The sequence below is a fragment of the Geotrypetes seraphini genome, chromosome 2 (assembly GCF_902459505.1).
Source record: "Geotrypetes seraphini chromosome 2, aGeoSer1.1, whole genome shotgun sequence".
NCBI classification, from domain to species: Eukaryota; Metazoa; Chordata; class Amphibia; order Gymnophiona; family Dermophiidae; genus Geotrypetes; species Geotrypetes seraphini.
Window position 1 is genome coordinate 492899141 of NC_047085.1, and position 26289 is coordinate 492925429.

At 43.5% G+C, this 26289-nt stretch overlaps 1 protein-coding gene across 2 annotated transcripts in view; it reads left to right on the forward strand.

Moving 5' to 3' along the window:
• LOC117354415 overlaps positions 1–26289 on the forward strand; it is a 122456-nt gene that overhangs the window by 21748 nt on the left and 74419 nt on the right. For both annotated transcript variants that reach the window (XM_033931905.1, XM_033931906.1), the window contains exon 2: positions 18376–24381. In XM_033931905.1, the coding sequence (XP_033787796.1) occupies positions 18376–24381 (6006 nt within the window). The remainder of the gene's footprint in view (positions 1–18375; positions 24382–26289) is intronic.

The following is a 26289-nucleotide window of genomic DNA, read 5'->3' on the forward strand; positions in this document are numbered from 1 at the left end:
AGAGGCATATATGTGAGGTTTTATAAAAGTCTGTAAATGCTTTGAGAATAAGAGGAGTGGTGGTATTTATTTCTCCTGATCTTGATGTGACGTTAGCAATACTTTGTTTAATTCTTTTGCCCTTCAGATAGGATTCTAATAATTTTTCAGGTTTGTTGACTTTAGAATAATATACTGAGCTTATTTAAAAGATTTTGCAAAGATATGTTCGGTAATAACGTGTTGTATTGAAGCTTAAAGCTTTGTAATTTTAGAAATAAGCTTTTATCAGACGCGGAGGAGCAAAATAAATAAATACGTCTAAGTCCATTTTGGGCCTAGAACGCTAGTTAATCAAAGTCGGAAACGTCGAATGTCCATTCTCAAAAAGTACATCCCAAATATCTTTTTTATTGAGAATCGTCTGCTTATATGGCCAAGCTTTTGCCGCTAAGTAATCGATCTTTATACCCTATTCTCGTCCAAAAATTTGTCCAAGTCCAAAACGCCTAGAACAAGACCTTTTAGGCAAAGGAGGGGGCCAGTCCTTCGCCTAAAAGCATGATTCTCTAACTGGCATCTGTCATAAACAATGCCGGTTAGAGAATTGTGGAACTGCCCTCCCCCCCTAGCAACGATCACGGCAGGAGAGATGCTCAATCTCTCCTGCTGCCACCCACCGCGACTTCCCCTGACTCATTGCGGCAGGAGAGATGACCAATCTCTCCTTCTGAAACCCCCCCCCCGAACTGGCAGGCTTTTCACTGGCAGGAGGGATGCTCGGTCCCTCCTGCCGAAAACACCCCGGGGGGTGAGCTGGGTGGTCCAGCAGGGGGGTGGGGAGGTGTCTGACAGGAGGGACTGGGCATCCCTCCTGCCAGTGAAGAGTGCGCCAGTTTGGGGGGTTCCGGTAGGAGAGATTGGGCATCTGTCCTGACGCGATGTTCAGGAGGTCGCGCCAGGTGGTGGCGAGTAGTGGCAGGAGAGATTGGGCATCTCTCCTGCTGCAATGTGTCGGGGGGGAGGGTTGCGGTGGGTGGCGGAAGGAGAGATTGGGCATTTTGCCTGCCACGATCATTACGGGTTACCCATCGTTACCCATTTGATGGGTTGCCTGGGCCGCTGAGCTGATAACAGCAACTGCGAAAAGCTCAGCGGCCCAATCCATAACTTATGCCTGTTTTGACTTTGTCTAAGTCAAAACGTATAAGTTCCATCTGGCAACCTGTCAAATGTTTTTGGTAATGGCTGCCGGACGACTAAGTCTCTAGGTCAGCCCACATCCCGCCCACCTCCCGCCCTATCCACTCCTCCAAAAACGCCCCTTTTCGCTCTGGGCACACAGAGGCAGTGAAAAGGCCTAAGCTGGTTTTAGATACGTCTAAAACCAGTTTTGATTATCGGTACTTAGACAACCTGTCTTTTTTTGATTGTCCAAATACCGATTTAGGCCAGATTTTGGACTTTTTAATTTTTATCATGAGCCCCTCAGAGTATAAAATTGTTTCCATGTCATGAATTTCTTTTCCTAATTGTACGGATATCAGAATTTAGGTTTTTGTGTCCGTGAGCTACAGAATTGATTATTTCACCTCTCAGCCAGGCTTTGTAGGATTCCCAAATGGAAATGTAAGAAATATTAGGACCATAGCTGCAAATGAAAAAAATCTTCAGACATTTCTGTGATATGACATAAAATCGTCATCTTGATGCAGCATAGAGATAAATCTCCATGAATTACACTCTGCTGCATGATCTGAGACTAAGATTTCAGATTTCACGTATTTTCCATTAACCAGTTGAGTCTTCATATAGTCTCTTTATTACTCAGTTTTATTACTCATAGCTCATATTTTTTTATATTCCCTATCTTGTGTATTTTTTTTTTTTATTGAAATGACCTTTGGGTTTTTTTTTAACATTTATATTGTCATATTATCTATGGTTTCTCACTGTATGTTTTCTTCATTTAAGTTCTTCTGAAGTATTAGGTACTACACAATTTGTGTCTTAATATTTAGGTTAGTCTGGTTCATATCATTTCTCATTATATCATGGAAACATAGAAACATGACGGCAGATAAAGGCTAAATGGCCCATCAAGTCTGCCCATCCACAGTAACCATTATCTCTTTCTCCAAGAGATCCCATTTGCCTATCTCAGGCCCTCTTGAATCCAGACACAGTCTCTGTTTCCAGCACCTCGTCTGGGAGACTGCTCCATACATCTACCACCCTTTCTGTAAAAAAGTATTTCCTCAGATTACTCCGGAGCCTCTCACTTCTTGACTTCATCCTATGCCCTCTCATTGCAGAGTTTCCTTTCAAATGAAAGAGACTCGACTCATGCACATTTACATTACGTAGGTATTTAAACATCTATCATATCTCCCCTCTCCCGCCTTTCCTCCAAAGTATACAGATTGAGATCTTTAAGTCTGTCCCCCATAAGCCTTATCACGAAGACCACGCACCATTTTGGTAGCCTTCCTCTGGACCGCCTCCATCCTTTTTATATCTTTTTGAAGGTGGGGCCTCCAGAATTGTACACAATATTCTAAATGAGGTCTCACCAGAGACTTATACAGAGGCATCAATACCTCCTTTTTCCTACTGGCCATACCTCTCCCTATGCAACCTAGCATCCATCTAGCTTTCACCGTCTCTTTTTCAACCTGTTTGGCCACTTTAAGACCATCACATACAATCACACCCAAGTCCCGCTCTTCCGTCGTGCACATAAGTTCTTCACCCCCTAAACTGTACCATTCCCTCGGGTTTTTGCAGCCCAAATGCATGACCTTGCATTTCTTAGCATTAAATTTTAGCTGCCAAATTCCATACAATTCTTCAAGCTTTGTTAGGTCTTTCTTCATGTTATTCACACCATCCGGCGTGTCTACTCTATTACAGATTTTGGTATCATCCGCAAAGAGGCAAATTTTACCCAACAACCCTTCAGCAAAATCATTTATAAAAATGTTGAAAAGAACAGAACCTTGAAGCACACCCCTGGTAACATCCCTTTCCTCAGAGCGATCTCCATTGATCACTACCCTCTGTCGCTTTCCACTCAACCAATTCCTGACCCAGCCCGTCACTTTAGGACCCATCCCGAGGGCACTCAGTTTATTTATTAGACATCTGTGCGGAACACTGTCAAAGGCTTTGCTAAAATCTAAATACGCCACATCTAGCGCACATCCTCTATCCACTTCTCTGGTCAACCAGTCAAAGAAATTGAGCACTTCTCTTATTGCACTTTGGTATCTTAGCAGGTATCTTGGGTCACTCAATGCATTCACAATCGCTTCCTTTGAATATATTTCCACTTCTTTTCACCCACCCATTGTTCACAAATAATCTCCATAGCAGTATCATTTGAATTCCTTCATCACAGTCGCACCAAAAAAACAGCAACCTTTAATCTATTTTAATTTTGGTATCCTTTAACATATGAATTATGTCCTTATTGCAAAGAAATAGTCCAACCCAGTATAGGGGGGGAGAGTGTGGCACAGTGGTTAAAGCTATAGCCTCAGCACCCTGGGGTTGTGGGTTCAAAGGCACGCTGCTCCTTGTGACCCTGGGCAAGTCACTTAATCCCCCCCATTGCCCCAGGTACGTTAGATAGATTGTGAGCCCACCAGGACAGAGATGGAAAACTGCTTGAGTACCTGAATAAAATGCACGTAAACCGTTCTGAGCTCCCCTGGGAGAATGGTATAGAAAATTGAATACATAAAATAAAAAAATATAAGAGTGATGTGTTGAAGGACAGAATGAATAATCTCTCATAGCTGGGTTTAGTAATCTCCAAAAGTCATTCATTAGTCTGCATTAATCCCCCCTATTACAAAGCTGCATTAGGCTTTTTTAGCACTCTTAGCTCTGATGGTCATAGGAATTCTGGCGATATAAAAACCTATCGCAGCTTTGTAAAAAGGGGGCCTAAGGATATAAATGTTGAGCTGCTGTGCGGTTTGGCACCGAGAAGATCTATCCAAGACTGGGTCCAAGGGAAAGTTGAAATCTCCACCTAGAATTGTAAGAGCCATGAGTGAAATTTGTGTGGCATTATTGAATTGTCGAAAGAAATGAGGTTCCTTTGCGTTAGGTACGTCGATAATGATAAATATGATAAGTGACCTTCTAGACGAGACCACCTGTCCTCTGAGTCAATATATGAGAAGAAAGTTGAAATGGAAATGATTTAAGTATGAGTGTAATAACTCTTTTCCTTTTGCCAATAGTGGGAGAAACATAACACTGATCAAAAAATCATCCAGAGAGTTTAGATGCTTCTGAGAAATTAAGATGCGTCTTCTAGTAAGAAGCAAATATCAGATTTTAATTTTAAGATATAAGAGAATTTTCTTCCTCTTTATAGAGTTAGAAATGCCCTTGCTGTGTAGTGATGTAATATTAATTTACCACCATAAGGAAATTGCATTGTTGATGGTCTGCAATATCATATTTTCATCCAGGCTTGCAAATAAGTCACTCTATCAAGCACTTTCATATGTATTTGAAACAAGTGTAAAGTAAAGAGAGAAACTTAAACAAAACTGAGAACAAATGCATACTGGGGGCATGTGAACCTAGCAGAGTGAGACGGAATCCTGAACGTCAGCACAATAATACAAGAAGTATAAAAATAATCTTCATTATAGAAACACTGAAGTAATATTTAGATTGACAACTTAGGTAGTGTCTACAGTGTGATCAGATAGGAATTTCTGCAAAAGAATCGGCTCATCAAAATTTTTTGAAGCATTGCAATAAGTGATCCACATTCTAGCCTGGTAAAATAGTTCATATTGTGCACCAAAGGCTTTGAGCTTCAGATGGAGGTCTAGAAACATCTTACCTTTTTTTTTAAAAAAATCTGGAACCAAAATTAATTGTGACCAACAAATTGAAGGGAGCTTTTTCTTGGCAGCCTGTATGATTTGTAATGTTTGGTTCTAACTGATTGTAACGTAATAGTTTCATTATTAGTAGTCTAGGAGCTGTTTTACTAGTGGGCGGAACTCGATGGGCTCATTCTGTTTCCAATGGTGAGTCAAATTGCACATATCGAAGGATTGTAAAAATGAAATTAATTCTTTACCTTCTACAAGCTCTGGAAGACCAAGAAGGCATACAGTTTTCTTCCTCATTCTGTTAACTATGTCTTCATGTTCATTTTGAAGTACATCCATTTTATTTAAGCATCATTGAGTGGACACGTATTGCTCATTTTGAGTGTAAGGGAGCTCGAGACAAACTTTAAATTGGGTAAATTGCACATTCATACTGTTGTGATCTGATTTTAATTCTGAAGCCATTTTCAAATTTTGCTGCATCAACTCTTTAAGTAGTTTAATGTCTTCAGCGTTGGTGTCTGTAAGAGATTCATTTTTGTCTTAAGGTAACGGAGCAAGTGTGGCCTTCTCTGGAGTAGGCGGCTCATGCTTACATTTTTTAGTTGCAGAACGAACAGTGAACGAACCTTCTGTTTTTTTTAGCTGATTTAGATGCCAACGTGGTGATGATCAAAATCAGCAAATATGAACGGTTGAAATAATAGGAAACTTTCAGTTTGCTGACGGGAGAGACTGTCTCACACATCCATGCTGAATGCGATCACGTGATGCTTCCCCTTCTCTGTGACAGTTTTAATGTCAGCACTTTGCTACGGTATCTGGGTCAGCCTGTTCCTTATGCTATAGAATCAAGTGGAAACCTTAGTTTAATTCTTTATTAGAGCACAATAGAACATCCAGTAAGAACATAAGAATAGCTTTACTGGGTCAGACCAATGGTCCATCTAGCCCAGTATCCCGTTTTCATGGAGGCCAATCCATATCACAAGTACCTGGCAAAAACCCATATAGTAACAGCATTCCATGCTATTGATCTAGGGCAGGGGTGTCAAAGTCCCTCCTCGAGGGCCGGAATCCAGTCGGGTTTTCTGGATTTCCCCAATGAATATGCATTGAAAGCAGTGCATGCAAATAGATCTCATGCAGATTCATTGGGGAAATCCTGAAAACCCGACTGGATTCTGGCCCTCGAGGACCGACTTTGACACCTGTGATCTAGGGCAAGCAGTGGCTTCCCCCAATTGTCTCAACAGCAGATTATGGACTTTTCCTCCAGGAACTTGTCCAAACCTTTCTTAAAACTAGCTACGTTAACCACTCTTACCACATCCTCTGGCAACGCGTTTCAGCGCTTAACTATTTTCTGAGTGAAAACGATTGCTTTTAAAAGTATTGCTCTGTAACTTCATCGAGTGTCCCCCAGTCTTTGTAAATCTTGATGCAGTAAAAAATCGATCCACTTGCACCCGTTCTACACCACTCGGGATTTTGTAGACTTCAATCAAATCTCTCCTCAGCCGTCTCTTTTCCAAACTGGAGAGTCCTAACCGTTTTAGGCTTTCCTCATATGAGAGGAGTTCTATCTCCTTTATCATCTTAATTCTTTATTAGAGCACAACAGATTTAATTTTCATATTTGTAAAATTAATTTCTTTTGCATAAGCTTATCCTATCAGTGTGAGTGTATAACATGAAACATTTCCACCTCAGCCCTTCCTTCCAACCTCCAAAAGCTACGCTGGCTGTACGAATTTATTCATTCCTCTGTATGTGCATATTTTGGGCATGATATTGTTGTGCGGGCAGGGAGAGGGGATAACAGAACCAAATAATATCTTTGAATGAGAGCACTGAAACTCGGTGTCAGGTCAAAAGCGCGCCGGGACAAAGGTGCGCGCAGACAATTGAGTGCAGCGCGGAGGTGCGTGCTGCAGAAAATTACAGTTTTTATGGCTCCGACGGGGGGGGGGGGCGTGGGGGGGAACCCCCCATTTTACTTAATAGAGATCGCGCCGTTTTGTGGGGGCGTTGTGGGGGGTGGGGGGGGTTGTAACCCCCCACATTTTACTGAAAACTTTACTTTTTCCCTGTTTTTAGGGAAAAAGTTAAGTTTACAGTAAAATGTGGAGGGTTACAACCCCCCAAACCCCCCACAACGCCGGCGCGATCTCTATTAAGTAAACTGGGGGGGCTCCCCAACAAAACCCACCGTCGGAGCCCCTAAAAACTGTAATTTTCTTCGGCGCGCGCCTCCGTCTTGCGCTCAGTTGTCGGCGTGCGCCTCCGTCTTGCGCTCAGTTGTCGGCCTTTGTCTTTAGCGGGGTTGTCTATGAACCCTGAAACTCCCTGCCACTGTAAGTGGGAGGTTCCAGTCCTTCTTCAATCACTTAGGTAGGAGAGGCATTCTTCATTGACAAGCCTAGGACCCACTTCAGGTATGAACCAGTTAAAAGACTGGATGAAATACTGGCTATAAAACATTTTAGGCTTTTCTATCGCCAACTGCGACGCTTCACAGTCAGAAGGAAGTGCAACCAGAGACTCTTGAAATCACCAGACAGCAAAGGTAGGAAAAATTATTTTATTCTCAATTTAGTGATCGAAGTGTGTCCGTTTTGAGAATTTATATCTGCTGCCTATATTTTGCATTACAGTTGTCTATTTTTCTATAGTTGTTGCTGAGGTGACATTGCATATTTTAAAATCATCTGCCTTGACCTCTTTGAAACCCCCCCCACATATAAATGATAATTAACATTTTCTCTGCGTACAGCGTGCTTTGTAAAACGAGGAAGCTACCACCTGAGAGATGTGGTTGGACAGCGATAGGTTGGAGGTAAGGGAGTATTCCTAGGCTGCGCGTTTGGTCTTTACAGTTATGGTTGTCGAGTCCCAGCAGAGTGAGAGACAAATATAGTGGTAGTGTTTTTTTTGCGGCTCCAAAGGAGTTCTGTTTTGGAGGCGTTTAGTTGTAATTTGTTGACGGACATCCAGTTTTTGATTTCCAAGAGGCAGTTTAGGAGTTTTGCGATCTGGGCATCACGAGTTTCTCCTAGCAGTAGCTACAGTTGGATGTCATCTGCGAAGGAATGAATCTCTATTTGATATCTGCGGGCTATGTCTAGGACAGGTCTAATGTAGAGATTGAATAATAGGGAAGATAGCTGAGTCCCCTGCGGAACACCATATCTGATAAGTTTTGGTTTCGACAGTGCATCGTCGAGCAGAATGCTTTGGGGATCTGTTATTCAGGAAGGAGGCGAGCCATTGTAGCGCAATGTCTCTGATACCAATTTCAATGAGGAGAGGATGGTCAATAATGTCGAACGGCACACTGAGATCCAGAAGCACCAGGAGAACATCATCACCCTTGTCCATGGGTTTCCAGCAGTAGTCGATGATGTCGAGAAAGACGGTTTCAGTACTGTGGAATTTTCTGAATCCCGGTTGGAAGGCAGATAGGGCTCCTTGTTTGTTGATGAAAGGGTGCAATTGTTTTAACACAGTTTTTTCCAGGATCTTGGAGATGAAGGTTAGAGCCAGGGCTAAAGTTGCTGGGGAGATTAGGGTTGAACATGGATTTTTTCAAGATCAGTCTGATGACCGCATACTTCCAGTTTGCGGGCACTACGCCTGTTTCTAGAGAGGTACTGACGAGCGGAAGGATGGAGTCTACAAAGATGTCTTTCACTGCCATCAGGAGGGGTGGTGGACAGGGGTCCATGTTGGAGCCGGAAGGGCAAATAGCGTCTAGTATCTTGGTGATGTCGACGTGGGAGACAGTTTTGAAGTAAGTTAGGTTCCCAACTGTAGTTTTAATTATTTTGCCTGAGTCACGGGGGGGGACGATTTCTGTAGCGTGATGGAGTCAAGGTGAGACTTTATTTTTTCTACTTTGTCAGCGAAGTAGTCTGAGAGCGTTTCGCTGTTGAGTTCGGTATTAAGGCACCAGTTGCCTCCTTGCGATGTTGTGAGTATCTTTTTTATTAGTTTAAAAAGTTTTTTTTAAATCTATTGGGGGGGGGGTCTAATAGTTCAGAGTAGTACTTCTTTTTAGCCTCTAGAGTGGTTTTTTAATATTCTTCATCAGGTAAGTCCCTCTTATCTGTACCCTTCTCCTCCATCACCAACTCCAGACTCCGTCCCTTCTTTCTTGTCATGCCGTATGCCTGGAATAGGCTGTCAGAATCAATATGTCATGCTCCATCTCTAGCAGTCTTCAAATCCAAGGCGCTAAAAGCCCATTTTTTTATGCTGCTTTCAACTTTTAACTCACTGTTAGATACTTAGACCCATTGCATCATTCCTTCTGCCAGAAACTCCCCAACCCCGAGATGTCCTGTCTGTCTGCCCAAATTAGATTGTAAGCTCTTCTGAGCAGGTACTGTCTGTTGAATGTTAAAATGTACAGCGCTGCATACACCTTTCAGAACTATAGAAATGCTAAATAGAAGTAGTAGTATTTTTATACCCACACATCTTGAGCTATTTTTCAAAGGCATCGGTGTACTCTGCTGTTCGAAAATTAATTAAGTGTAGGTTAGTAGAATAATACCCGTAAGCCTTGCCACCAGGCCATTTATTTCAAAGTCTGCAATGTATTTTGATCTTGTTATTTGTATAGCTGAAGTTTTAGCTGTGTATAATTTGAAAATCAAGTTATGCCTGTCTACTGTAGTCTCTCGAGCTGCTACGTCCCAGAAATGCTGACATTCGAAATAGCTAAAAATAGCTGTCAGGTGAAAGTGGTCAGCTGCATTTATCGTACTCAGTGTTGAGGCAGTTTTCGGACTAGGCCTCTAGGTGAATAATTATTCTTTTAGGGGACATGTTTCAAGCTGTCTACACTGGGACAAAGATCATATGAGCGTTTTCCCTGCAGGATTTGCAGTGCATGTACAAACCATGCAAAACCTTTGACAACTTGCCATGAAGGACAGCTTGGATGAAGGAATTTAGATTACAACTAAACACCCAAAAGACTAGGTTTTTCCTTGCTACTCCTTCCAATTGGTCATTAGAAAACCAATTGACACTGGATAGCAAAGCATATCCATTAGTTTCTGAATTAAGATAGCTTTTCAGCGCTTGACTTTTTTCTGTGTGGCTTTGACCGCGCCTTGTATTAACAAAGGACTTGTCACCTGTGTATTACAACACACAGTGACCCCTGAAGCAGGTGTTTTGATTCGCCGAAACACAGTACTGTGTTAGGTCCACAGTTTATCTTTGTCCTTTTGTTTTGGAATAAACGAGTTAGTTTTTTTCATATTTTTTTTAACTTTTGTGGAGTGTTCGTTGTCCGTTCCCACTGCTTTTTGTGTGGTTTTGAACCCGTGGGTTCTTGTCCTGTTGGGCTTTTTGCTGTTTGTTAGGAGTTTATTTAGATCAGACACTTTCTATGAAGACTTTTACTAATGTGAAGGTTAAAAAATGCTTCTTTCTATTATGGAAGCTTCAGCCAATTGGATCTTACTTTGATCAACCGTCGTTTAGAATACTGGTTCAGTCCTTGGTACTCAGCATCTTGGCTTATTGCAATTCAGTCCATTTGCAAGGAATCCAAAAGACTGCCATTCGCCTGATTTTTAACCTGAAAAAAATCTGATCATATAACGCAATATTATAGAGAGCTTCATTGGTTACCTTTTGAGGCAAGGGTCATGTTTAAGTTTGGAACTATTTATTATAAAGTTCTCCAGGGGCAAGTTCCAGAATATTTAATTGTACAATTTAATTTTTTTTAAAAAAATATATAAACCGTCCATTACGGATTACATCCATTTTCATTTTTCCACCGGTAAAAGGATGTGTATTCATAAGAGTTTTTTTACATAGGTTTTCTTTTCAGGCTGCTAGTTGGGATGACGAAGTTCAAAAGCTGTTAACTCTGTCCTCTTCAAATTTGCAATTTAGAAAATTACTGAAATAATTTATTTTTGTGTCAAAGCAGCTCCTGATTGGTGTAGCCCGACTTTACTACAGGAAGAGGCGGTTGGAGCAGACCGCGAGTGATTTTCTTCACCTGCCGACGCTCCAGCTGCCCTCTCCTGCCTCCCCTGCCTTTTTTTTTAAATTTGTGTGTGTATGTGTGTGTGTGTGGGGGCGGTCCTGGAATGGAACCCACACAAATTTTGGGGGAGTACTGTATTTCCTTTTTGTTTATCATTTCGGAAGCTTTTTGTAAATTTATATCTCAGATACTGCCCATAAATCTCACTCGTTGGGCCTCTAATAACAAGTAATATAATCTAATCTTCAGTTTATATACCGGGTCATCTCCCGTCGGAGCTCGACTCGGTTTACAAGTGGTCAGAGAGCAGAATACGCATAAAAGTTTTTTAAAAAGGTAGGAGAAAAGGAATTAGTCAAATCTATCATAGTAGTAGATCTTACAATGTTGTCAGTTGTATCAGAGGCAATAAAGCGCGAAAATGTCTTGCCCAGCTCCCCTGGTTCTCAGCCCTCTGCTTCAGAACTGCCAAATTTCCCACTTCCAGGAGGGAGACTTGTTGACCAGTCTTGAATTTGAACCCACATCCTAATTCAGAGCGCTATTTGTAGTTCTTGATTCTTTCTGTCGAAACTGGCACTTCAGATCCCATAGTACATACGCCCATACGCCGAGAGGTTGGATAGGCTGGGGCTCTTCTCTCTGGAAAAAAGGAGGCTCAGGGGAGATATGATAGAGACCTTCAAGATCATGAGGGGCATAGAGAGGGTGGATAGGGACAGATTCTTCAGACTGAAGGGGTCAACAGGCACGAGGGGGCATTCGGAGAAACTGAAGGGAGATAGGTTCAGAACAAATGCAAGGAAGTTTTTTTTCACCCAAAGGGTCGTGGACACTTGGAATGCGCTACCGGAGGAAGTGATCAGGCAGAGTACGGTACAAGGATTCAAACAGGGATTGGACGGATTCCTGAGGGATAGGGGGATCGTGGGATACTGAGAGAGGTGCTGAGATGTAACACAGGTATAGAAAGCTAACCAGGTAATAAGTATAGAAATCCAACCAGGTCGTGCATGTGCAAGACCGGAGGGTTAGGACTTCGATGGGAAGATAGGACTCAATGGGAAACCAAGGTGGCAAGGGGGCCCCTTCTGGTGACTCAGACAGGCCGTGACCTGTTTGGGCCGCCGCGGGAGCGGACTGCTGGGCGGGATGGACCTATGGTCTGACCCGGCGGAGGCACTGCTTATGTTCTTATGTTCTTATGTACATTAGGGTGGGGCTGTCAGACATCCTGAACTGGCCTAAAATCTCCCTCCTGCAATGGGTAACTTGGCAGCTCTTTGGCTCTAACTGTTAAGCTACGCCACTTGAACCTTGCGCTTGACTTGTCCCCATGCTCGCTCATGAACTATCACCGTCACCATGCCTACAGCTGGGCTCCGCAGATTTCCCTGCTACCTCCGGAGAGGTGAAACGTAGAAGGAAGGCCATGAATGAAGAAGGGGGAAAGGGAAGAAGTGAGGGAAAGAAGTGTGACACTGCAGTGGGTTAGAAGAAAAGAAGTAAATGGGGGTCCGTGGTAGACCAGCCCAGAAGGGGAAAGTGTGGCGCAGTGGTTAAAGCTACAGCCTATGCTGCTCCTTCTGACCCTAAACAAATCACTTAATCCCCCCATTGCCCCAGGGACATTAGATGGAACGTGAGTCTACTGGGACAGACGTTCACCTAAGTTTTATGTTTCCTGTCCCCCTTCTGCTCCTTCCTCCCACCCTAACCCTTTTCCCCTTCCTTTCCTCAAGCCTATTTAGGTATGCGGAACACACAAAGATTAGATTAGACAGGGAAAATGCTTGAGTACCTGAATAAATTCATGTAAACAGTTCTGAGCTCTCTTCGGAGAGCAGTAGAGACAAATAAATGAATAAAAGCAAGTTTTTCTAGGGCTTCAGAGAGTGTTAATGCAGCCCTGTCAGTTGCCCAGGGGCTGTGCAAGCACTGAATTAATCCTGTCCCTTTGTCAGCCTCAGGAGGCACTGCTCATTCCTCTTGCTCAGCAGCCCCAGCCTCCACCTGAGCCTTTCCAAATTACACCAAGCCATCTCAAAAACTGCGCATGGGCTTTATCTTTCTGGACTGTGTCCTGTTTATGGACTTTGTCTTTTAAATCCTTATTACACAAAAGTGACACGTGTCTCCCCTCAGCAGGCTGTACCCAGGAAGCAATATGTCCTTTTCTAATGCCCCCGTGACATCTCACACGCGTGCCGAACCTTTTCCTTACAGGGGAGTTAAATAGACTAAAGTCACAACTGATTAGCCACACGTTGTCTATTGCATCACTACATTCCAACTCTAGAAAAGGCTTAAAATTCTATAAACAAATAGGTTGGAAATACCATACAACAGGGTGTCCGTTAAGGATTTTGATTCACACTCCAGATGCAGCGTGAGACATGACGTCAAGGGCTATGTACCATCATCGCTTGGGAATCATGCCACGTACGTCGGTGACAATGCGAAGGCTTCTCTTATCCAGTGGCCCAGTAGCAGCCAGTGCATTGGCATTCAGAGATGACCAGGCCTGGATCCTGTTCGGTGGGCTGGCCCAGGACTAGAAGGGTGCAGCACTCGCCGTTCTTCCCTCTGAGCAGGAGTCCTCCAAATGCGTTGCTGACGCTGGGGTGTGGTGCTTCAATAGCAACCTAAGATGACTGAGGTTGCCAGATTTTACGTAAATAAAATCCGGACCCCCAGGCCCACCAAGTTCCACCCATCCCTGTCCCATAATGCCCCAGCTTCGCCCCCCCCCCCCAGCACCCCCCCACCCCCACTGCCTGTTCAAGACAATTTCTTTTCAAAACCCGAACATGTCCGGGGAAATATGGACAGCTGGTAACCCTAAAGATGACCAAATTGTATACCTAAGATGTTCAATCGATACTGTATATGTGTAAATTTAACCCGTTTGTCTATGCATTATGTATAGCTTCCTGTAATCCGTTCTGGGCTTGTTGGGCGGGAAGGGATATAAAACAAACCAAATGAGAATTGTATTTTCAATCGCTAGGGACAGGCGGGTTCCCTGGAGTTCTGTAGAGCTTGCCTGTCCCTCACTATTGAAAATGTAACAGTGAAACAGCACCACCCGCTGGACAGGGCTGTAGGTGGAGGACTCCCACTCAGCTTAGAGGGAACGGTGGCACTCATACGCTTTGGCTGATACTTGGGCCCCAAGCTTTTGAGGGAACTCCCAGTCATTATCTTTAACTGGATGGGCCATTTAGCCTTTATCTGCCATCATGTTTCTATGATTCTATTGTAGAGGGTATTAAATGATTTAAAACATGTAGTCATACATAGATTGAGTGGGGTTGATTGGGGGATGAAGGTATTTTCTAGGTTTATATGGAATGTATTTTACTCAATGCCTCATTATTATACTACTAGTGTTTAAGCCCGTTACATTAACGGGTGCTAGTAGAGCCTCCTTCCCTCACATGTGCCCTATTTTCAGCCCCAGCTCCAAACCCATTTTTACGCCCCTCCCTCCCACCACGGTCCAACAGCACCTCTTCCCTGCGCTCCCGGTCAGCAGCACCTCTTCCATGCTCCCCCGGTCAGCAGCACCTATTCCCTGGTCAGCAGCACCTCTTTCCTGCTCCCCCGGTTCCTCTTCCCTGCTTCCCCAGTCAGCAGCACCTATTCCCTGCTCACCCCGGTCCCTCTTCCCTGCTTCCCCAGTCAGCAGCACATCTTCCCTGCTCCCCCGGTCAGCAGTACCTCTTCCATGCTCCCCTGGTCAGCAGGACCTCTTCCATGCTCCCCCGGTCCCTCTTCCCTGATCCCCTGGTCAGCAGCACATCTTCCCTACTCCCCCGGTCCCTCTTCCCTGCTCCACCGGTCAGCAGCACCTCTTCCATGCTCCCCTGGTCCCTCTTCCCTGATCCCCCGCTCAGCAGCACATCTTCCCTGCTCCCCCGGTCTCTCTTCCCTGCTCCCCTGGTCAGCAGCAACTTTTCACAAATCTCTTGCCTGTAGCAGCGGCCGCAGCACTCTACACACGCTGCTTCACGGCCTTCAACTGCCCTGATTTGATTTGCCGCATCTCTGATGATGTCATCAAGGACGCGGTGGAGCAATCAGGGCAGTTGAAGGTCGTGAAGCAGCGTGTGTAGAGTGCTGCGGCCGCTGCTAGAGGCGAGAGGTTTGTGGGGACCGCATGAAGGGGGGGCGGCAAGGGAGTAAGGGTAGCGGTCAGACCGCGTGAAGGAGTTCGTGTGCAGTGGGGGGGGATGGATGTGACGACGACGACGATCTGGCTTACACAGAAACCGACTCCTCCTGGGGTCCGCGGGAAGGGAAGGGTGGGGTGGCAAAGGACTTGGGTCCCGGGCGGCGGGGTCAGTTTTTCGGTTCGTCCCGGGGGGGGGGTAGGAGGCGGTCTTTGTACCCCAGTCGGCTTGTGGAGGCGATCGTCGGCTGGCTCGGAGCAGGCTTGTGAAGGCGATCATCAGCATGTAAAGAAACTTCTGTATTGTGAGGTGGCTGTGACGTGAAACCCGCGCATGCGCACTCGTGTTTCCGCGACGGGATCAGGGAACACGATTTTTTTAGTGCGCATGCAGCGGCCTATCATTTTATTATATTAGATATAAAATTGGCTAAATATTTCCTTAGAAAAGTCCAATCAATTATTCCTAAAGTTATTTCTAAGGTGCTCTTCAATTCTCCCTTGTCATTCAATGAATAATTTAGACTGTGTTTTCACAATATTTTGACACACTTTATATGAGACCTCAGAACTACCACTCCTCCGTCCCACCAAGGTGTTACTACGGGGAGATACAAGTGGTGAAATCCTCACCGGCCTCCTTGATTTAAATTTTATGCATTTCTTAACTTATTGTTATTACTTATCTTAGTAATGGTGAGATTTCGCTTCTCAATAGGACTGTGCGGTGAGACCTGACATGTTTCACTGGAGTTTCGTCAGGGGTCTATCCTAAAGCAAATCATATTATATAAATTAGTGCCCCTCGCATACCATTACTACCAAGTCTAAATGAAAAACTCCTCACTTACCACCACCGCAGCCGCCACCTCATATCATTCGTTATTTGTAAGAAGGGGGCCGCGTCTCTAGGGCTGCTGTCTTATTCATTTCCCGCTACAGGACCGCCCCCGGACGTAATAGGACCGGACCGAAAGGATCCACCCCCTGCCCTCTGAGGTGCTGGATTCCCGTGGTGCCGAAAAGATTTTATTATATAAATTAATTTTCCAAATCAGACAGCCTGGTTCAAAACATTGAAGCCCACTCTATTTCTAGATTTAATCCATGAGGGACTACAGTGTCTAATCTATGTATCCATCTTTGCTCCTTCAGGTTCAGTTCTCTTTCTGTGTTGCCACCCCCCCCTCCCGCTCTGCTGAAGACTGTCAATTATTCTCCATCTAAGTTCATCTACTGAATGATTGAAATTTTACCATGTGAGAAACCATCGGGGCTTGCATCAAAGCTCTGTTGATCCTGGATTTATGCTCGTTCAACCGAGTTTTGATTTGTCAACTCGTCTCCCCTATATAAATTAAATGGCAGGGGCACACGGTTGTATACACTACCCCTCTACTATTACAATTGGTCATAGTCCTAGCTACAATGGTAGTGTGTTTCCCTGGAACTTCCCATTGGGCACCTTCAATCGTCATCCCATTGGGCACCTTCAATCGTCATCCCAGTGAAACATGTTGAGTCTCACCGCACAGTCCGTATTGAGAAGCGAAATCTCACCATTACTAAGATAAGTAATAACAATAAGTTAAGAAATGCATAAAATTTAAATCAAGGAGGCCGGTGAGGATTTCACCACTTGTATCTCCCCCATAGTAACACCTTGGTGGGACGGAGGAGTGGTAGTTCTGAGGTCTCATATAAAGTGTGTCAAAATATTGTGAAAACACAGTCTAAATTATTCATTGAATGACGAGGGAGAATTGAAGAGCACCTTAGAAATAACTTTAGGAATAATTCATTATTATACTAAGCACCTTGGTGTTGTATGTGATATTGACCACATCAATATGTTTATCTTATTATTACATTTGATGCATCATTATTGTTTTACAAGTTTTAATGTTGTATTTGTTGTTTGCATCAATAAAAATTGTTTGAACCTAAAGGCAAACGGGGAGTGTGTGGCGCAGTGGTTAAAGCACCCTGCGATTGTTGGTTCAAATCCCATGCTGTTCCTTGTGACCCTGGGGAAGTCACTTAATCCCCCCATTGCCCCAGGTACACTAGATAGATTGTGAGTCCACCGGGATAGACAGGAAAAAATGCTTGAGTACCTGAATAAACTCATGTAAACCCTTCTGAGCTACCCTGGGAGAATGGTATAGAAAATTGAATGAAAAAATTAATTAGATTCCTTGCCCTTATGGTTTTTTTTTCGCTGTGTTTCACTGTAGCGGCTACATCATGTTGCATGGCTGTCATTATATCACACTATCAATGAACTGAAACGGTAACTGGTAAGAACAATTTCCGATTACTTCCCCGTGTTAAAATTGAAACACGATCTCCAACAAAACGTTGCAGTTGCTCATAATAGGGAGAAAATTGTATACAACATCCCCTCCCCCCCCCCCCCCGAGGCGCTTCCTTTATTCCTCTTGACAACGCACTCTGGTGCTCAGGGGCAAACAATGCAATATATAAATGGCTCATCACATTGTTTGCCCCTGCAGAAAGTTATACATAGGGCATACATCAAGAGTTTTTCACTTCGTAGCGCTCTGTTAAGAGGAATAAAGGAAGCGGCTCTGGGGCGACCGTTTTCTCAGCATTTTGAGCAAGTGCAATGTTTTGCTGTAGATCAGTGGTCCCCAACCGTGTCCTGGAGGACCACCAGCCAGTCTGGCTTTCAGGATAGCCCTAATGAATATACATGGAGCAGATTTGCATGCCTGTCACCTCCATTATATGCAAATCTCTCTCATGCATATTCATTAGGGCTATCCTGAAATCCTGACTGGCTGGTGGTCCTCCAGGACAGGGTTGGGGACCACTGCTGTAGATCATGTTCCAGTTTTAACGTGAGAAGGCAATCGGAAATTGTTATTACTAAGGAAAGAGCAATGCTGGATTTATCTGCTTAACACAGTGCACCCGAATAAATTAAATAATACGATTGATTGGTTCTACTTTTATTAGATGCTTTCTGTAATCCAAGAAAAGGGACCAAGTCTTAGAAAGTGAGTTACTCAGCCGGCTAAGCAATCATGAAGATGCCGATTCAAATGCAACAAACCACATCTTTCTATCGTTTCATTTTCTAGAGATATACCGTTTGAATTGACAAAAATTTTCAGTTATAAATAGAACCCAACTGACATTGTTGCCTCGTTTCTCAAGTAAGCGTGCACTAAGACTTGGTACCTTTTCTTTGATTGTGATACATATATTCAGCATTTTATTTTCCTACCTCCGTCAACCGATTTCTATAACTTGTTCATGTTGTGGTTTTATGTCTTGGTTCTTATGGATATTTTTCATTTTCCCTTCCTTTTCAGGCCTCTCCCCAAACATTTCCACCGCTTCAACACCCAGCTGCGATGCTTCAACTCCCAAAACCCTCACACCACTGCAGCCTTTCCAGACAGCCACCCCCAAATGTGAAGATGAGCTGGTTGTGGGCTCTGCATACTGCACTGAAAGCACATCTGAGTTCCTGAAAGCTAAGGCAGGGGATCGACCTCAACCAGAAGGGGCAAGTTGTGACATGGCCATAGGTGGCCCCCCTACAGGTTTGCCAATGACTTCAGTTGAATTACAGGAATGTGTCTCTTCGGTTGGACAAGACTCATTGGCAATGCTCAAAGAATGTACAGGCCCTGAGGCTCTCAATGAACCCCTGAATATGGACATTCTGGATACCAGGATAGTGATGGGTGAAGAAACACAGAACAGTGACAAAGAAACAGGTGCAGGCAATGTACTTAATGCCTTGCTTTTAGACACTAAATCACCCATTGTGGATGCACGAGAAACAACATCAAAAGCAGAAACCTCTTCTGAAGAAGAAAGGAATGATATAGAAGAGATATTTCTAGAGGAGATTCAGGAGAATGACCTGACTGTGGAAAGACTTAGCACCAAGGTGATGTCCATAAAACATCCTCACCTGGGAACAAACTCCTGCATTTCTCATTCTTTAAACCAGCTGCATTTGGAACAGGAAGAATCAAGACGAGAAACTATTCCTACAAAGCAAATGTTTTCTCAGGGTGAAATCACGACTGATGTGCCTTCATTCTCTTGTGAACCTACCAAAGAGCCCCACACTGATCTCCCTAATACAGAGCCCCAGCTTTTACAGAACATGCAGACCTATAGCATGGATCCAGACCTCTATTTCACAGCTCCAACAACTCCTACTAAAACCACATACTCTCACCTTAAACATTATTCTTACTTAAGGGATAGTCTTAACGAGGATCAGAATGACATAGAAAATGAAGGACTATGCTCTCCTCCCACATCTCCTTCAGGATCCTACATTACTGCAGAAGGAAGCAGCTGGGCCTCATCTGGCACATCCAGCGCATCTCCTTCATGTTCTCCAAACTTGATGACTGAATCAGAAACCATGGATGCCCCCACTACTGGTGTGGAATCATTTTATGGTCTCGTTGAAGATTTTTCTGATGAGCCAAGCCAGCCTTTTCTTGACTCTCAGCTAACAGAGGAGGAGCCATGCCCTATTTCTGGAAGAAATTCCTCTGGAAATAACCAAGGCCAGTTCTTACCATCAGTCAGTGGAAAGGCAAAAGATGAAAACACTAACTATGAACACATTACAGAGGCAGAAGAAAAGGTGTGGGAATCCAACTTTTCTTCTTCTACTGCAAGTGTTTCTCAAAAGGATGCAGCTGAAGATCAAGATGAATTGGTGACTTTCATAAGGCCAATCAGTCCTGAACAACCGGAAACCTTTCACTCATCCAGTGCCATCCCAGGATTTCAGTCATTAAGTGATCCCAATGGCACGCCTGATATAAGATGCTCAACAGAAGCAAAAGCAACAGCTAGAGACTTAGACACTGAAACCACATCCTCAAGTGAGCTACGATATGGTTTTGTCGGGACTAATACAGAGGGCACAGAGAATGAACAGATGATCCCTGCTGCCCTGCTGCCCTTTTGTGGAAGTTTGATCTTCGAGGCAGAATCGATGGAGATTACTTTGTTTCCCCAAGGAGAATCTGTTGAGAATGATGTGATCTGTGACGTTGAAAATGATGATGATAGCACCTCGGCTTCTTTCCTACATTCTCTTTCAGAGTCCTCCATTAATGAAGGAGTGGATGAATCCTTTGCTTATCAAGACGACACTTCAGAGTCTTCTGATTCAGCATCATATGATGGAGAAGAAGATGAGAAACGTTATAGCACTGAGCAACATGCTGTTGTATCAGACTCCACTCAAGCGTACACAGCAAATCCTAGGGACACAGTAAAGGAGGTCTCAAACTTTGAAAGCGAAAGTGAAATGGAAACTTCTTCTGACTCATCTGATACTGATGAAGAATGTGCCGTGTTTGCAGCTCTTGACATAGATCCAAACAACCTTGCAACAGTAGAAGAACAAATTGCATCAGAATTGCACTTACTGGCAGAGCAACAAGAAAAAGTGGAAGTAGTAATGAGGGAAGACCAAGAAAAAGCTGGACACGAAAGAAATTCCTTTGTCCAAGCTAAAGTGCCATGCAGAAGAGATGCCACTAGGCCAATATCCCAATTAGTAGATCCAAGATTAGAAGATCCCATGGTCACAGAAACAATGTCAACCAGACCTGAAAAAAGTACATGGAATCAATCTCTGGAGCCCAATAACAGTATCAGCGGCAGTGTTTCTCTGCAAAGTAAAACAAGTCATGTTGAAACTGGCACCACTCTTTTGGAATCTGATCTAGACTTGTACATGACTGGATCAGATCAAGCAGAAGACAATCAGGACGAAACAGGATCAATATTATTATCTGATAATTCTCCTGAGCAGCAGACGGATTTATCAGAGATGAAAAAAGCTTTGGAAACTGGTGTTTCCAGTGATGGAGAATGTTTAATTGCTTGCTTTGACACTGATGAAGAACTTGAAACAGTTACTGCATTCCATGAGTCTTCAAACCATGCAATGCTTGTAGGCCAGTATGCAGATGCTTGTTTAGGAACTGACAATGTAGTACAAGACCTAAACAAGAAAGAGTCAGAAATGTCAACATATGCAAAGCCAGCACCATCTTCTCTCACCACTGCTGAATTAGAAGATAAAAGCTATCTTCAACTAGAGTTAATTACTCTTGATATAGAAGAGAGGTTGACTGAGTCTGAAGAACAGTTGTTAAAAGCTGCAGAAAAGGATAATGCCATAACAACTGACTATGCAGAAAACGAAGCCATTGTTGAAAAACCAGAACTAGAAAGAGTTTTGCAAAGTTCAGAACTGGAAAAGAGAGAAGATAGATCAGAAATTGAGAAAGAAATGACGTGTGAACTGATTTTGCAGCAGCCAGACAAGGTCAGATTAGAAACCATGCCCTCGGGAGAATGTCTGATTGCACGTTTTGACTTAGATGAAAAGCTAGAAAAACTCTCTTCTCTTGATCAAGTCAATAACAATGATGAACATGTAGAGGTGTATCCTGCCACACAGTTACTAATGAGACAAAAGAAGAGACACCTAGAAGAACATGGAGACAAAAATGATCAAAAGGAGAGAATGACAGCAAATATAGATGTACAACCAGTATTACTACCTATAGAATCTTCAGAAAAGTTTTCAGAATCAAACATGGAGGCTGGTCAACAAGAGGTCTCTAAAGGACTGCAAAGGATCCCTGTGTCTGAAATAAATGTGCAAGATGAAAGGAATTTCTCAACACCACTAATTCTGGCTATAAATAGAAATGAATCAAGAGAAGTCCATGCAACTGCAGTCGGGCAGAAGATATACACCGAAAGCACTTCTGAACAATGCTCATTTCAGTCAGGTGTGGCAGAGATCAGCAATTCCAATCTAAATGAAATTACAACAGAAGTAAAAGACATGCTTTCTGTTAGTGACATGGTTTTGGAAAACATGATATGCCCAGAAATAAACAAAAACATGCGTAAGAAACAGGATAAACTCATAGAAGGGAAAGAGGAGATAGGGTCATATGATATAGCTAAATTGCAGTCAAAATCAACTTTTGGTGAACCATCTATACCAGGGACCACAGATGCTAATCAAAAAGGCACTGCTGGGATACAGAAGAGCTTGAGTGAGAGTGTCACAATCAGCAGGCATGAAGAAAGAGAGAGCGCCTTATCTACAGAATCCAGCAACGAGTCCTTCAAGAGCACTGTGCCAAAAAGGGATCAGTGCAACAAAACAGAAATCTTTCCAGTGGGATCGGACTCAGAGCTCAAAGGCAACAAGGGCACAAAGGAACTGGAGTTACCTGCACAAAGTTCTTCAAAGCCACAGTCAACAGACTCCAAATTGCAAGTGTCAAAAGCCATTGAGCAGTCTGAAAGTAACAGTAGGACAGAACCGGGACCAAATGTTGATGCTGGAGAGTACTCCACTTCTAAAGATCGACCAAATAGAGACAATATGTGTCATCATTATGAGAAAAAAGAGGAAGGTATGATTAACTTACCACTTCTAGTTCCTAAAAATATAAAGAATGTGCTGAGAGATCTCAAAGAATCTGCTCTCCCTATTTTTCAAGATAATGATAACTGCACAGTGGTTACATGCGAGTTTAAAGGTGATTTTGCTTCCAAACAAAGTTCCAACTTAATATATAACCATAGATCAGAGGAAAAGACTGAGACCGTAGGATCAGTTCCACAAACATTTCTATCCACATACATTTTAGAACAGCTGTCTGGTGATCTGGGTCTGAAAGACGGTAAAGATACCAACCCAAGAAAGAGAGTATGTGCAGTTATCAGTGATAGCTTGTTGCGTGAAGATTCACTCGTGGAGAAGCAGGACCTATCTTCTCCTAAACTATCTTTATATAGTGCCTGTATAGAGGCATCCTTGGACACATACAATGCTTCACTGTCATCTGAGATGCCAGAGAAGGCAGTTCCCGAATTAGGATACGATACCACAAAGACTATTTTACCATCAAATTCAAGTTCATGCCGGACTCCTGAAGAAACTATGGAAAGAAGCAAGACACCTTCTAAAAGCAGTAAACTGTCAGATCCTGTCCATACAGTAGGTAGTCAGAAACCTGCATTTTCCATGCAAGAGGGGGAAAGTAACTTGGACAAGATGAAAGGGAGGCAAGAACCCGTAAAAGACCAGGAGACTTCCACGTGTCCCATGTATAGAAAGTCATTAGCACAGCCTTGCCTGTCTTCAAAGCAAGATCAGCGTGCAAGTGAATCCACTGTTTTGACCTGCACTACCTGCCCTACATATCAGAATTTAGGAACAGAAATCAGTGCTGATCCCTGGACGTCGGGCATTAAGAGTCAGATAGGTAAAACTGAGCTCAGTGTCAGTTGCTTGAATTCCTCTGGTGCCTTTTCACTGCAAACGTCTGAACAAGAAAGATTAGGTAGCCTGCAAGAAATAACCAGCATGCTGCAGGGTTCCTTTGGAAAGCTGGAGGCTTTAGAACTAGGAATGCGGCCTTCTTGTCTTGAAAGCAGTCCATTGCCAGTGCACCTCCCGGTTGAGTTTCCCAGAGTAAAAGACAGCGACTTGGTGGAACCTGAAGAAATCATACTAGACTCACTGCAGAGCAGCCAAGCACAAGTGCTAGATGCAAAAATGTCACCCCCCTCTGATCTGAAGGTACGGTCCAAAGTAGCATGGGCAGACACATCAGAGATGGCATCCACCCTGGAGACCACTGAAACGCATACTACAACTGCAAAAGAAGATGGGTTTATGAATAAGCTCGGTAAACCAATGACGGCAGGTAGATTGAGAGCGCAAGATGCTAACACCTACAGAGAAAAGCATTATTGGCAAGACAACGTAGAGGCAACTAGTTCACACAGTGGTGAGACACACAAGAAAACTGAGGTAAAATCGCAAGATATGCAGCATCCAGAAGCAAGTGATAACCAGGGAATCCATAGTACAAGTGTGTCAGAAGATATGAAAGGAAGTAAAGAGCACAGAGACCATGATGAATCACCTATGACCAGGCCATCCGATCTAGTCCACAAATTGCAAGCCGATTTTTCACGTTTTCAGGTTGGTGATTCACAGCTTCAGTCTCCCTTGCAGGAGTCTCGCCCTGTCTCATCTTTTTCTCATGTTCCACCAGAGGTGTCCTCTACTCATACTCCTCTCCGTGATGCATCCCCTACTTCTCCATGCCCTGATGCCATTGAGCTACCTCTGCCCTGTTTATCTTCCCCATCCCGTCATTCAGATGACAGTGTTCAAGATCAAGGGGACACCTCACAACTTCTTGTATCCAAAGCAAGCTCAGAGCTAGAGGACATCCGTGCTGAGCACCGGTCACCAGTGCTGCTGGAGTCCAAAAGATATTTAGCAGGTAATTGTTGGTGTTCTCTTACTAATTAATTGATTATCTTCTGTTTCTATGCAGAATCATAATTTTCCCTATGCACGTCACAAAGATGAAGGAGAAGTTTTGAAATCCCAAAGCTATGACACTAGAGCATTATTGTACATTTCCCCGAGAACCTTTTCCTTCCATTACAAACCAGACACTGCAATGGTCTCCTGCGACTGCCATGGCAGGATGCTTCTCCTTCCAGAGCGTGTCCAGACTAGTGTAGTTTAGGAGTCCGATGACATTAACTTGCTTTCCAATTCCTTCGTTTCCTTCTGAACTCGCAAACCCAGGCCATGAGTACCACCTTGGCAACATTCTAGGCCAGGGCTATTCAGTTCTGGTCCTCGAGGTCCACAGGCAGGTCAGGTTTTCAGGATATCTACAATGAGTAAGCATGAGGGAAATCTGAACACACTGCAAATCTCTCTTATGCGGATCTGTTGTGGATATCCTGAAAATCTGACCTGTCTGTGGACCTCGAGGACCAGAATTGAGCAGCCCGATTCTAGGCCCTAGAGATCGTAAGGTGCTGGAGCCCAAGCTATGAAGTACACTCACATAACAGGAAACGGTACCAGTACTGTTCATCAAAACTGGCTGTTATTGGAAATCAAAGTGTTTATGGTTGTTCTCCCTGATGATCAATTCAAAGTGCAGTATCACTGGTTCTATTAACTGCAAAGGTGGAACTCACCTCTTTAAATTAAATTAAATAGATAACTGATTCCCCAAATTAGCATATTCCAGTATTTTCTAGATATTAATTGATCCGTTGGCCTCACCACTTCATATTATAATGGCTGCGAAGTCACATATTTATGTATTATGGTGAAATGCATGAGCCTGGATCCCCTCTGAACACTGGACAATGGACATTTCTGATCGTGCTGTGTGGAAGGTATTTAACCAGCTCTTATTCAGAGCAACAGGTCCTGTTGCTTAAGTCAAAGCACACAGCAGGTCAAAATTCATAATAGCAGAAAGTGGAAACAAGAGTGCTGGATCTTCAGGGCACAGTGTTTATTAATTGATTGAATTTGTTATACCACCCCCCTCGTTGCTTAAATCTCAAGGTACAATAACTTTATCCAGGACGACAGACATAATCGGCAATGCATTAAAAGAAAAGTTAAAATTCATTGACGGTTTTTTGCAGCTAGAGTATAGGAGTGTCCTTAGCAACTGTTCTCTTACATCTCATGTCCCACCTAAGGCATGGTTACAAGAACCAGATTTTCACCCCAGCTTTAAATCTGTGGTAGAAGTTCTCACCCCAGATCATAACATCAAACATTCCAAAGTACTGAAGCTAGAACATCTTGTCACCTTAAGATTTATTCTAGTAGCCTAGTAGATGATGACAAGAAAAGGCCATTTGACCCATCCAGTCTGTCTAGCTGGTTCTGTCCACAGTGTTAAAAATACAAGAGTAAATCAAAAAAGTAAAGGCAAAATATATTTAACGGCTTTAACAGAAGTAACTGTGAGCAATTGAACTTATCACTTTTCCACATAGTCCCCATGCAAGACGACACATTTGTTGTATCGTTCAACTAGCTTCTGCATTCCTGCAGAAAAGAAATTTTTCGGTTGTTCTTGCGCACCGTTTCCTTTACTTCGTAATGCTTTGTCTTTTGCTCCCTGGGTCACAGTGATGCATCTATGTCTTGTCGTCAGTGACAATTCTCTCCAGAATACTCAACCTTCATCAATCAACTACACTGGCTTCCAAAATCATCCCGGATAAACTTCAAAATGTCATGAGTCTTACACCACATACTGAACGGAAACTCAGCTGCTCCCCTCATCCAACTATTCTCAACAGCCTGGTCAACATCCAGAAGAATCCTTAACAGAATTCAACTAAACCTGCCTTCCACAAAG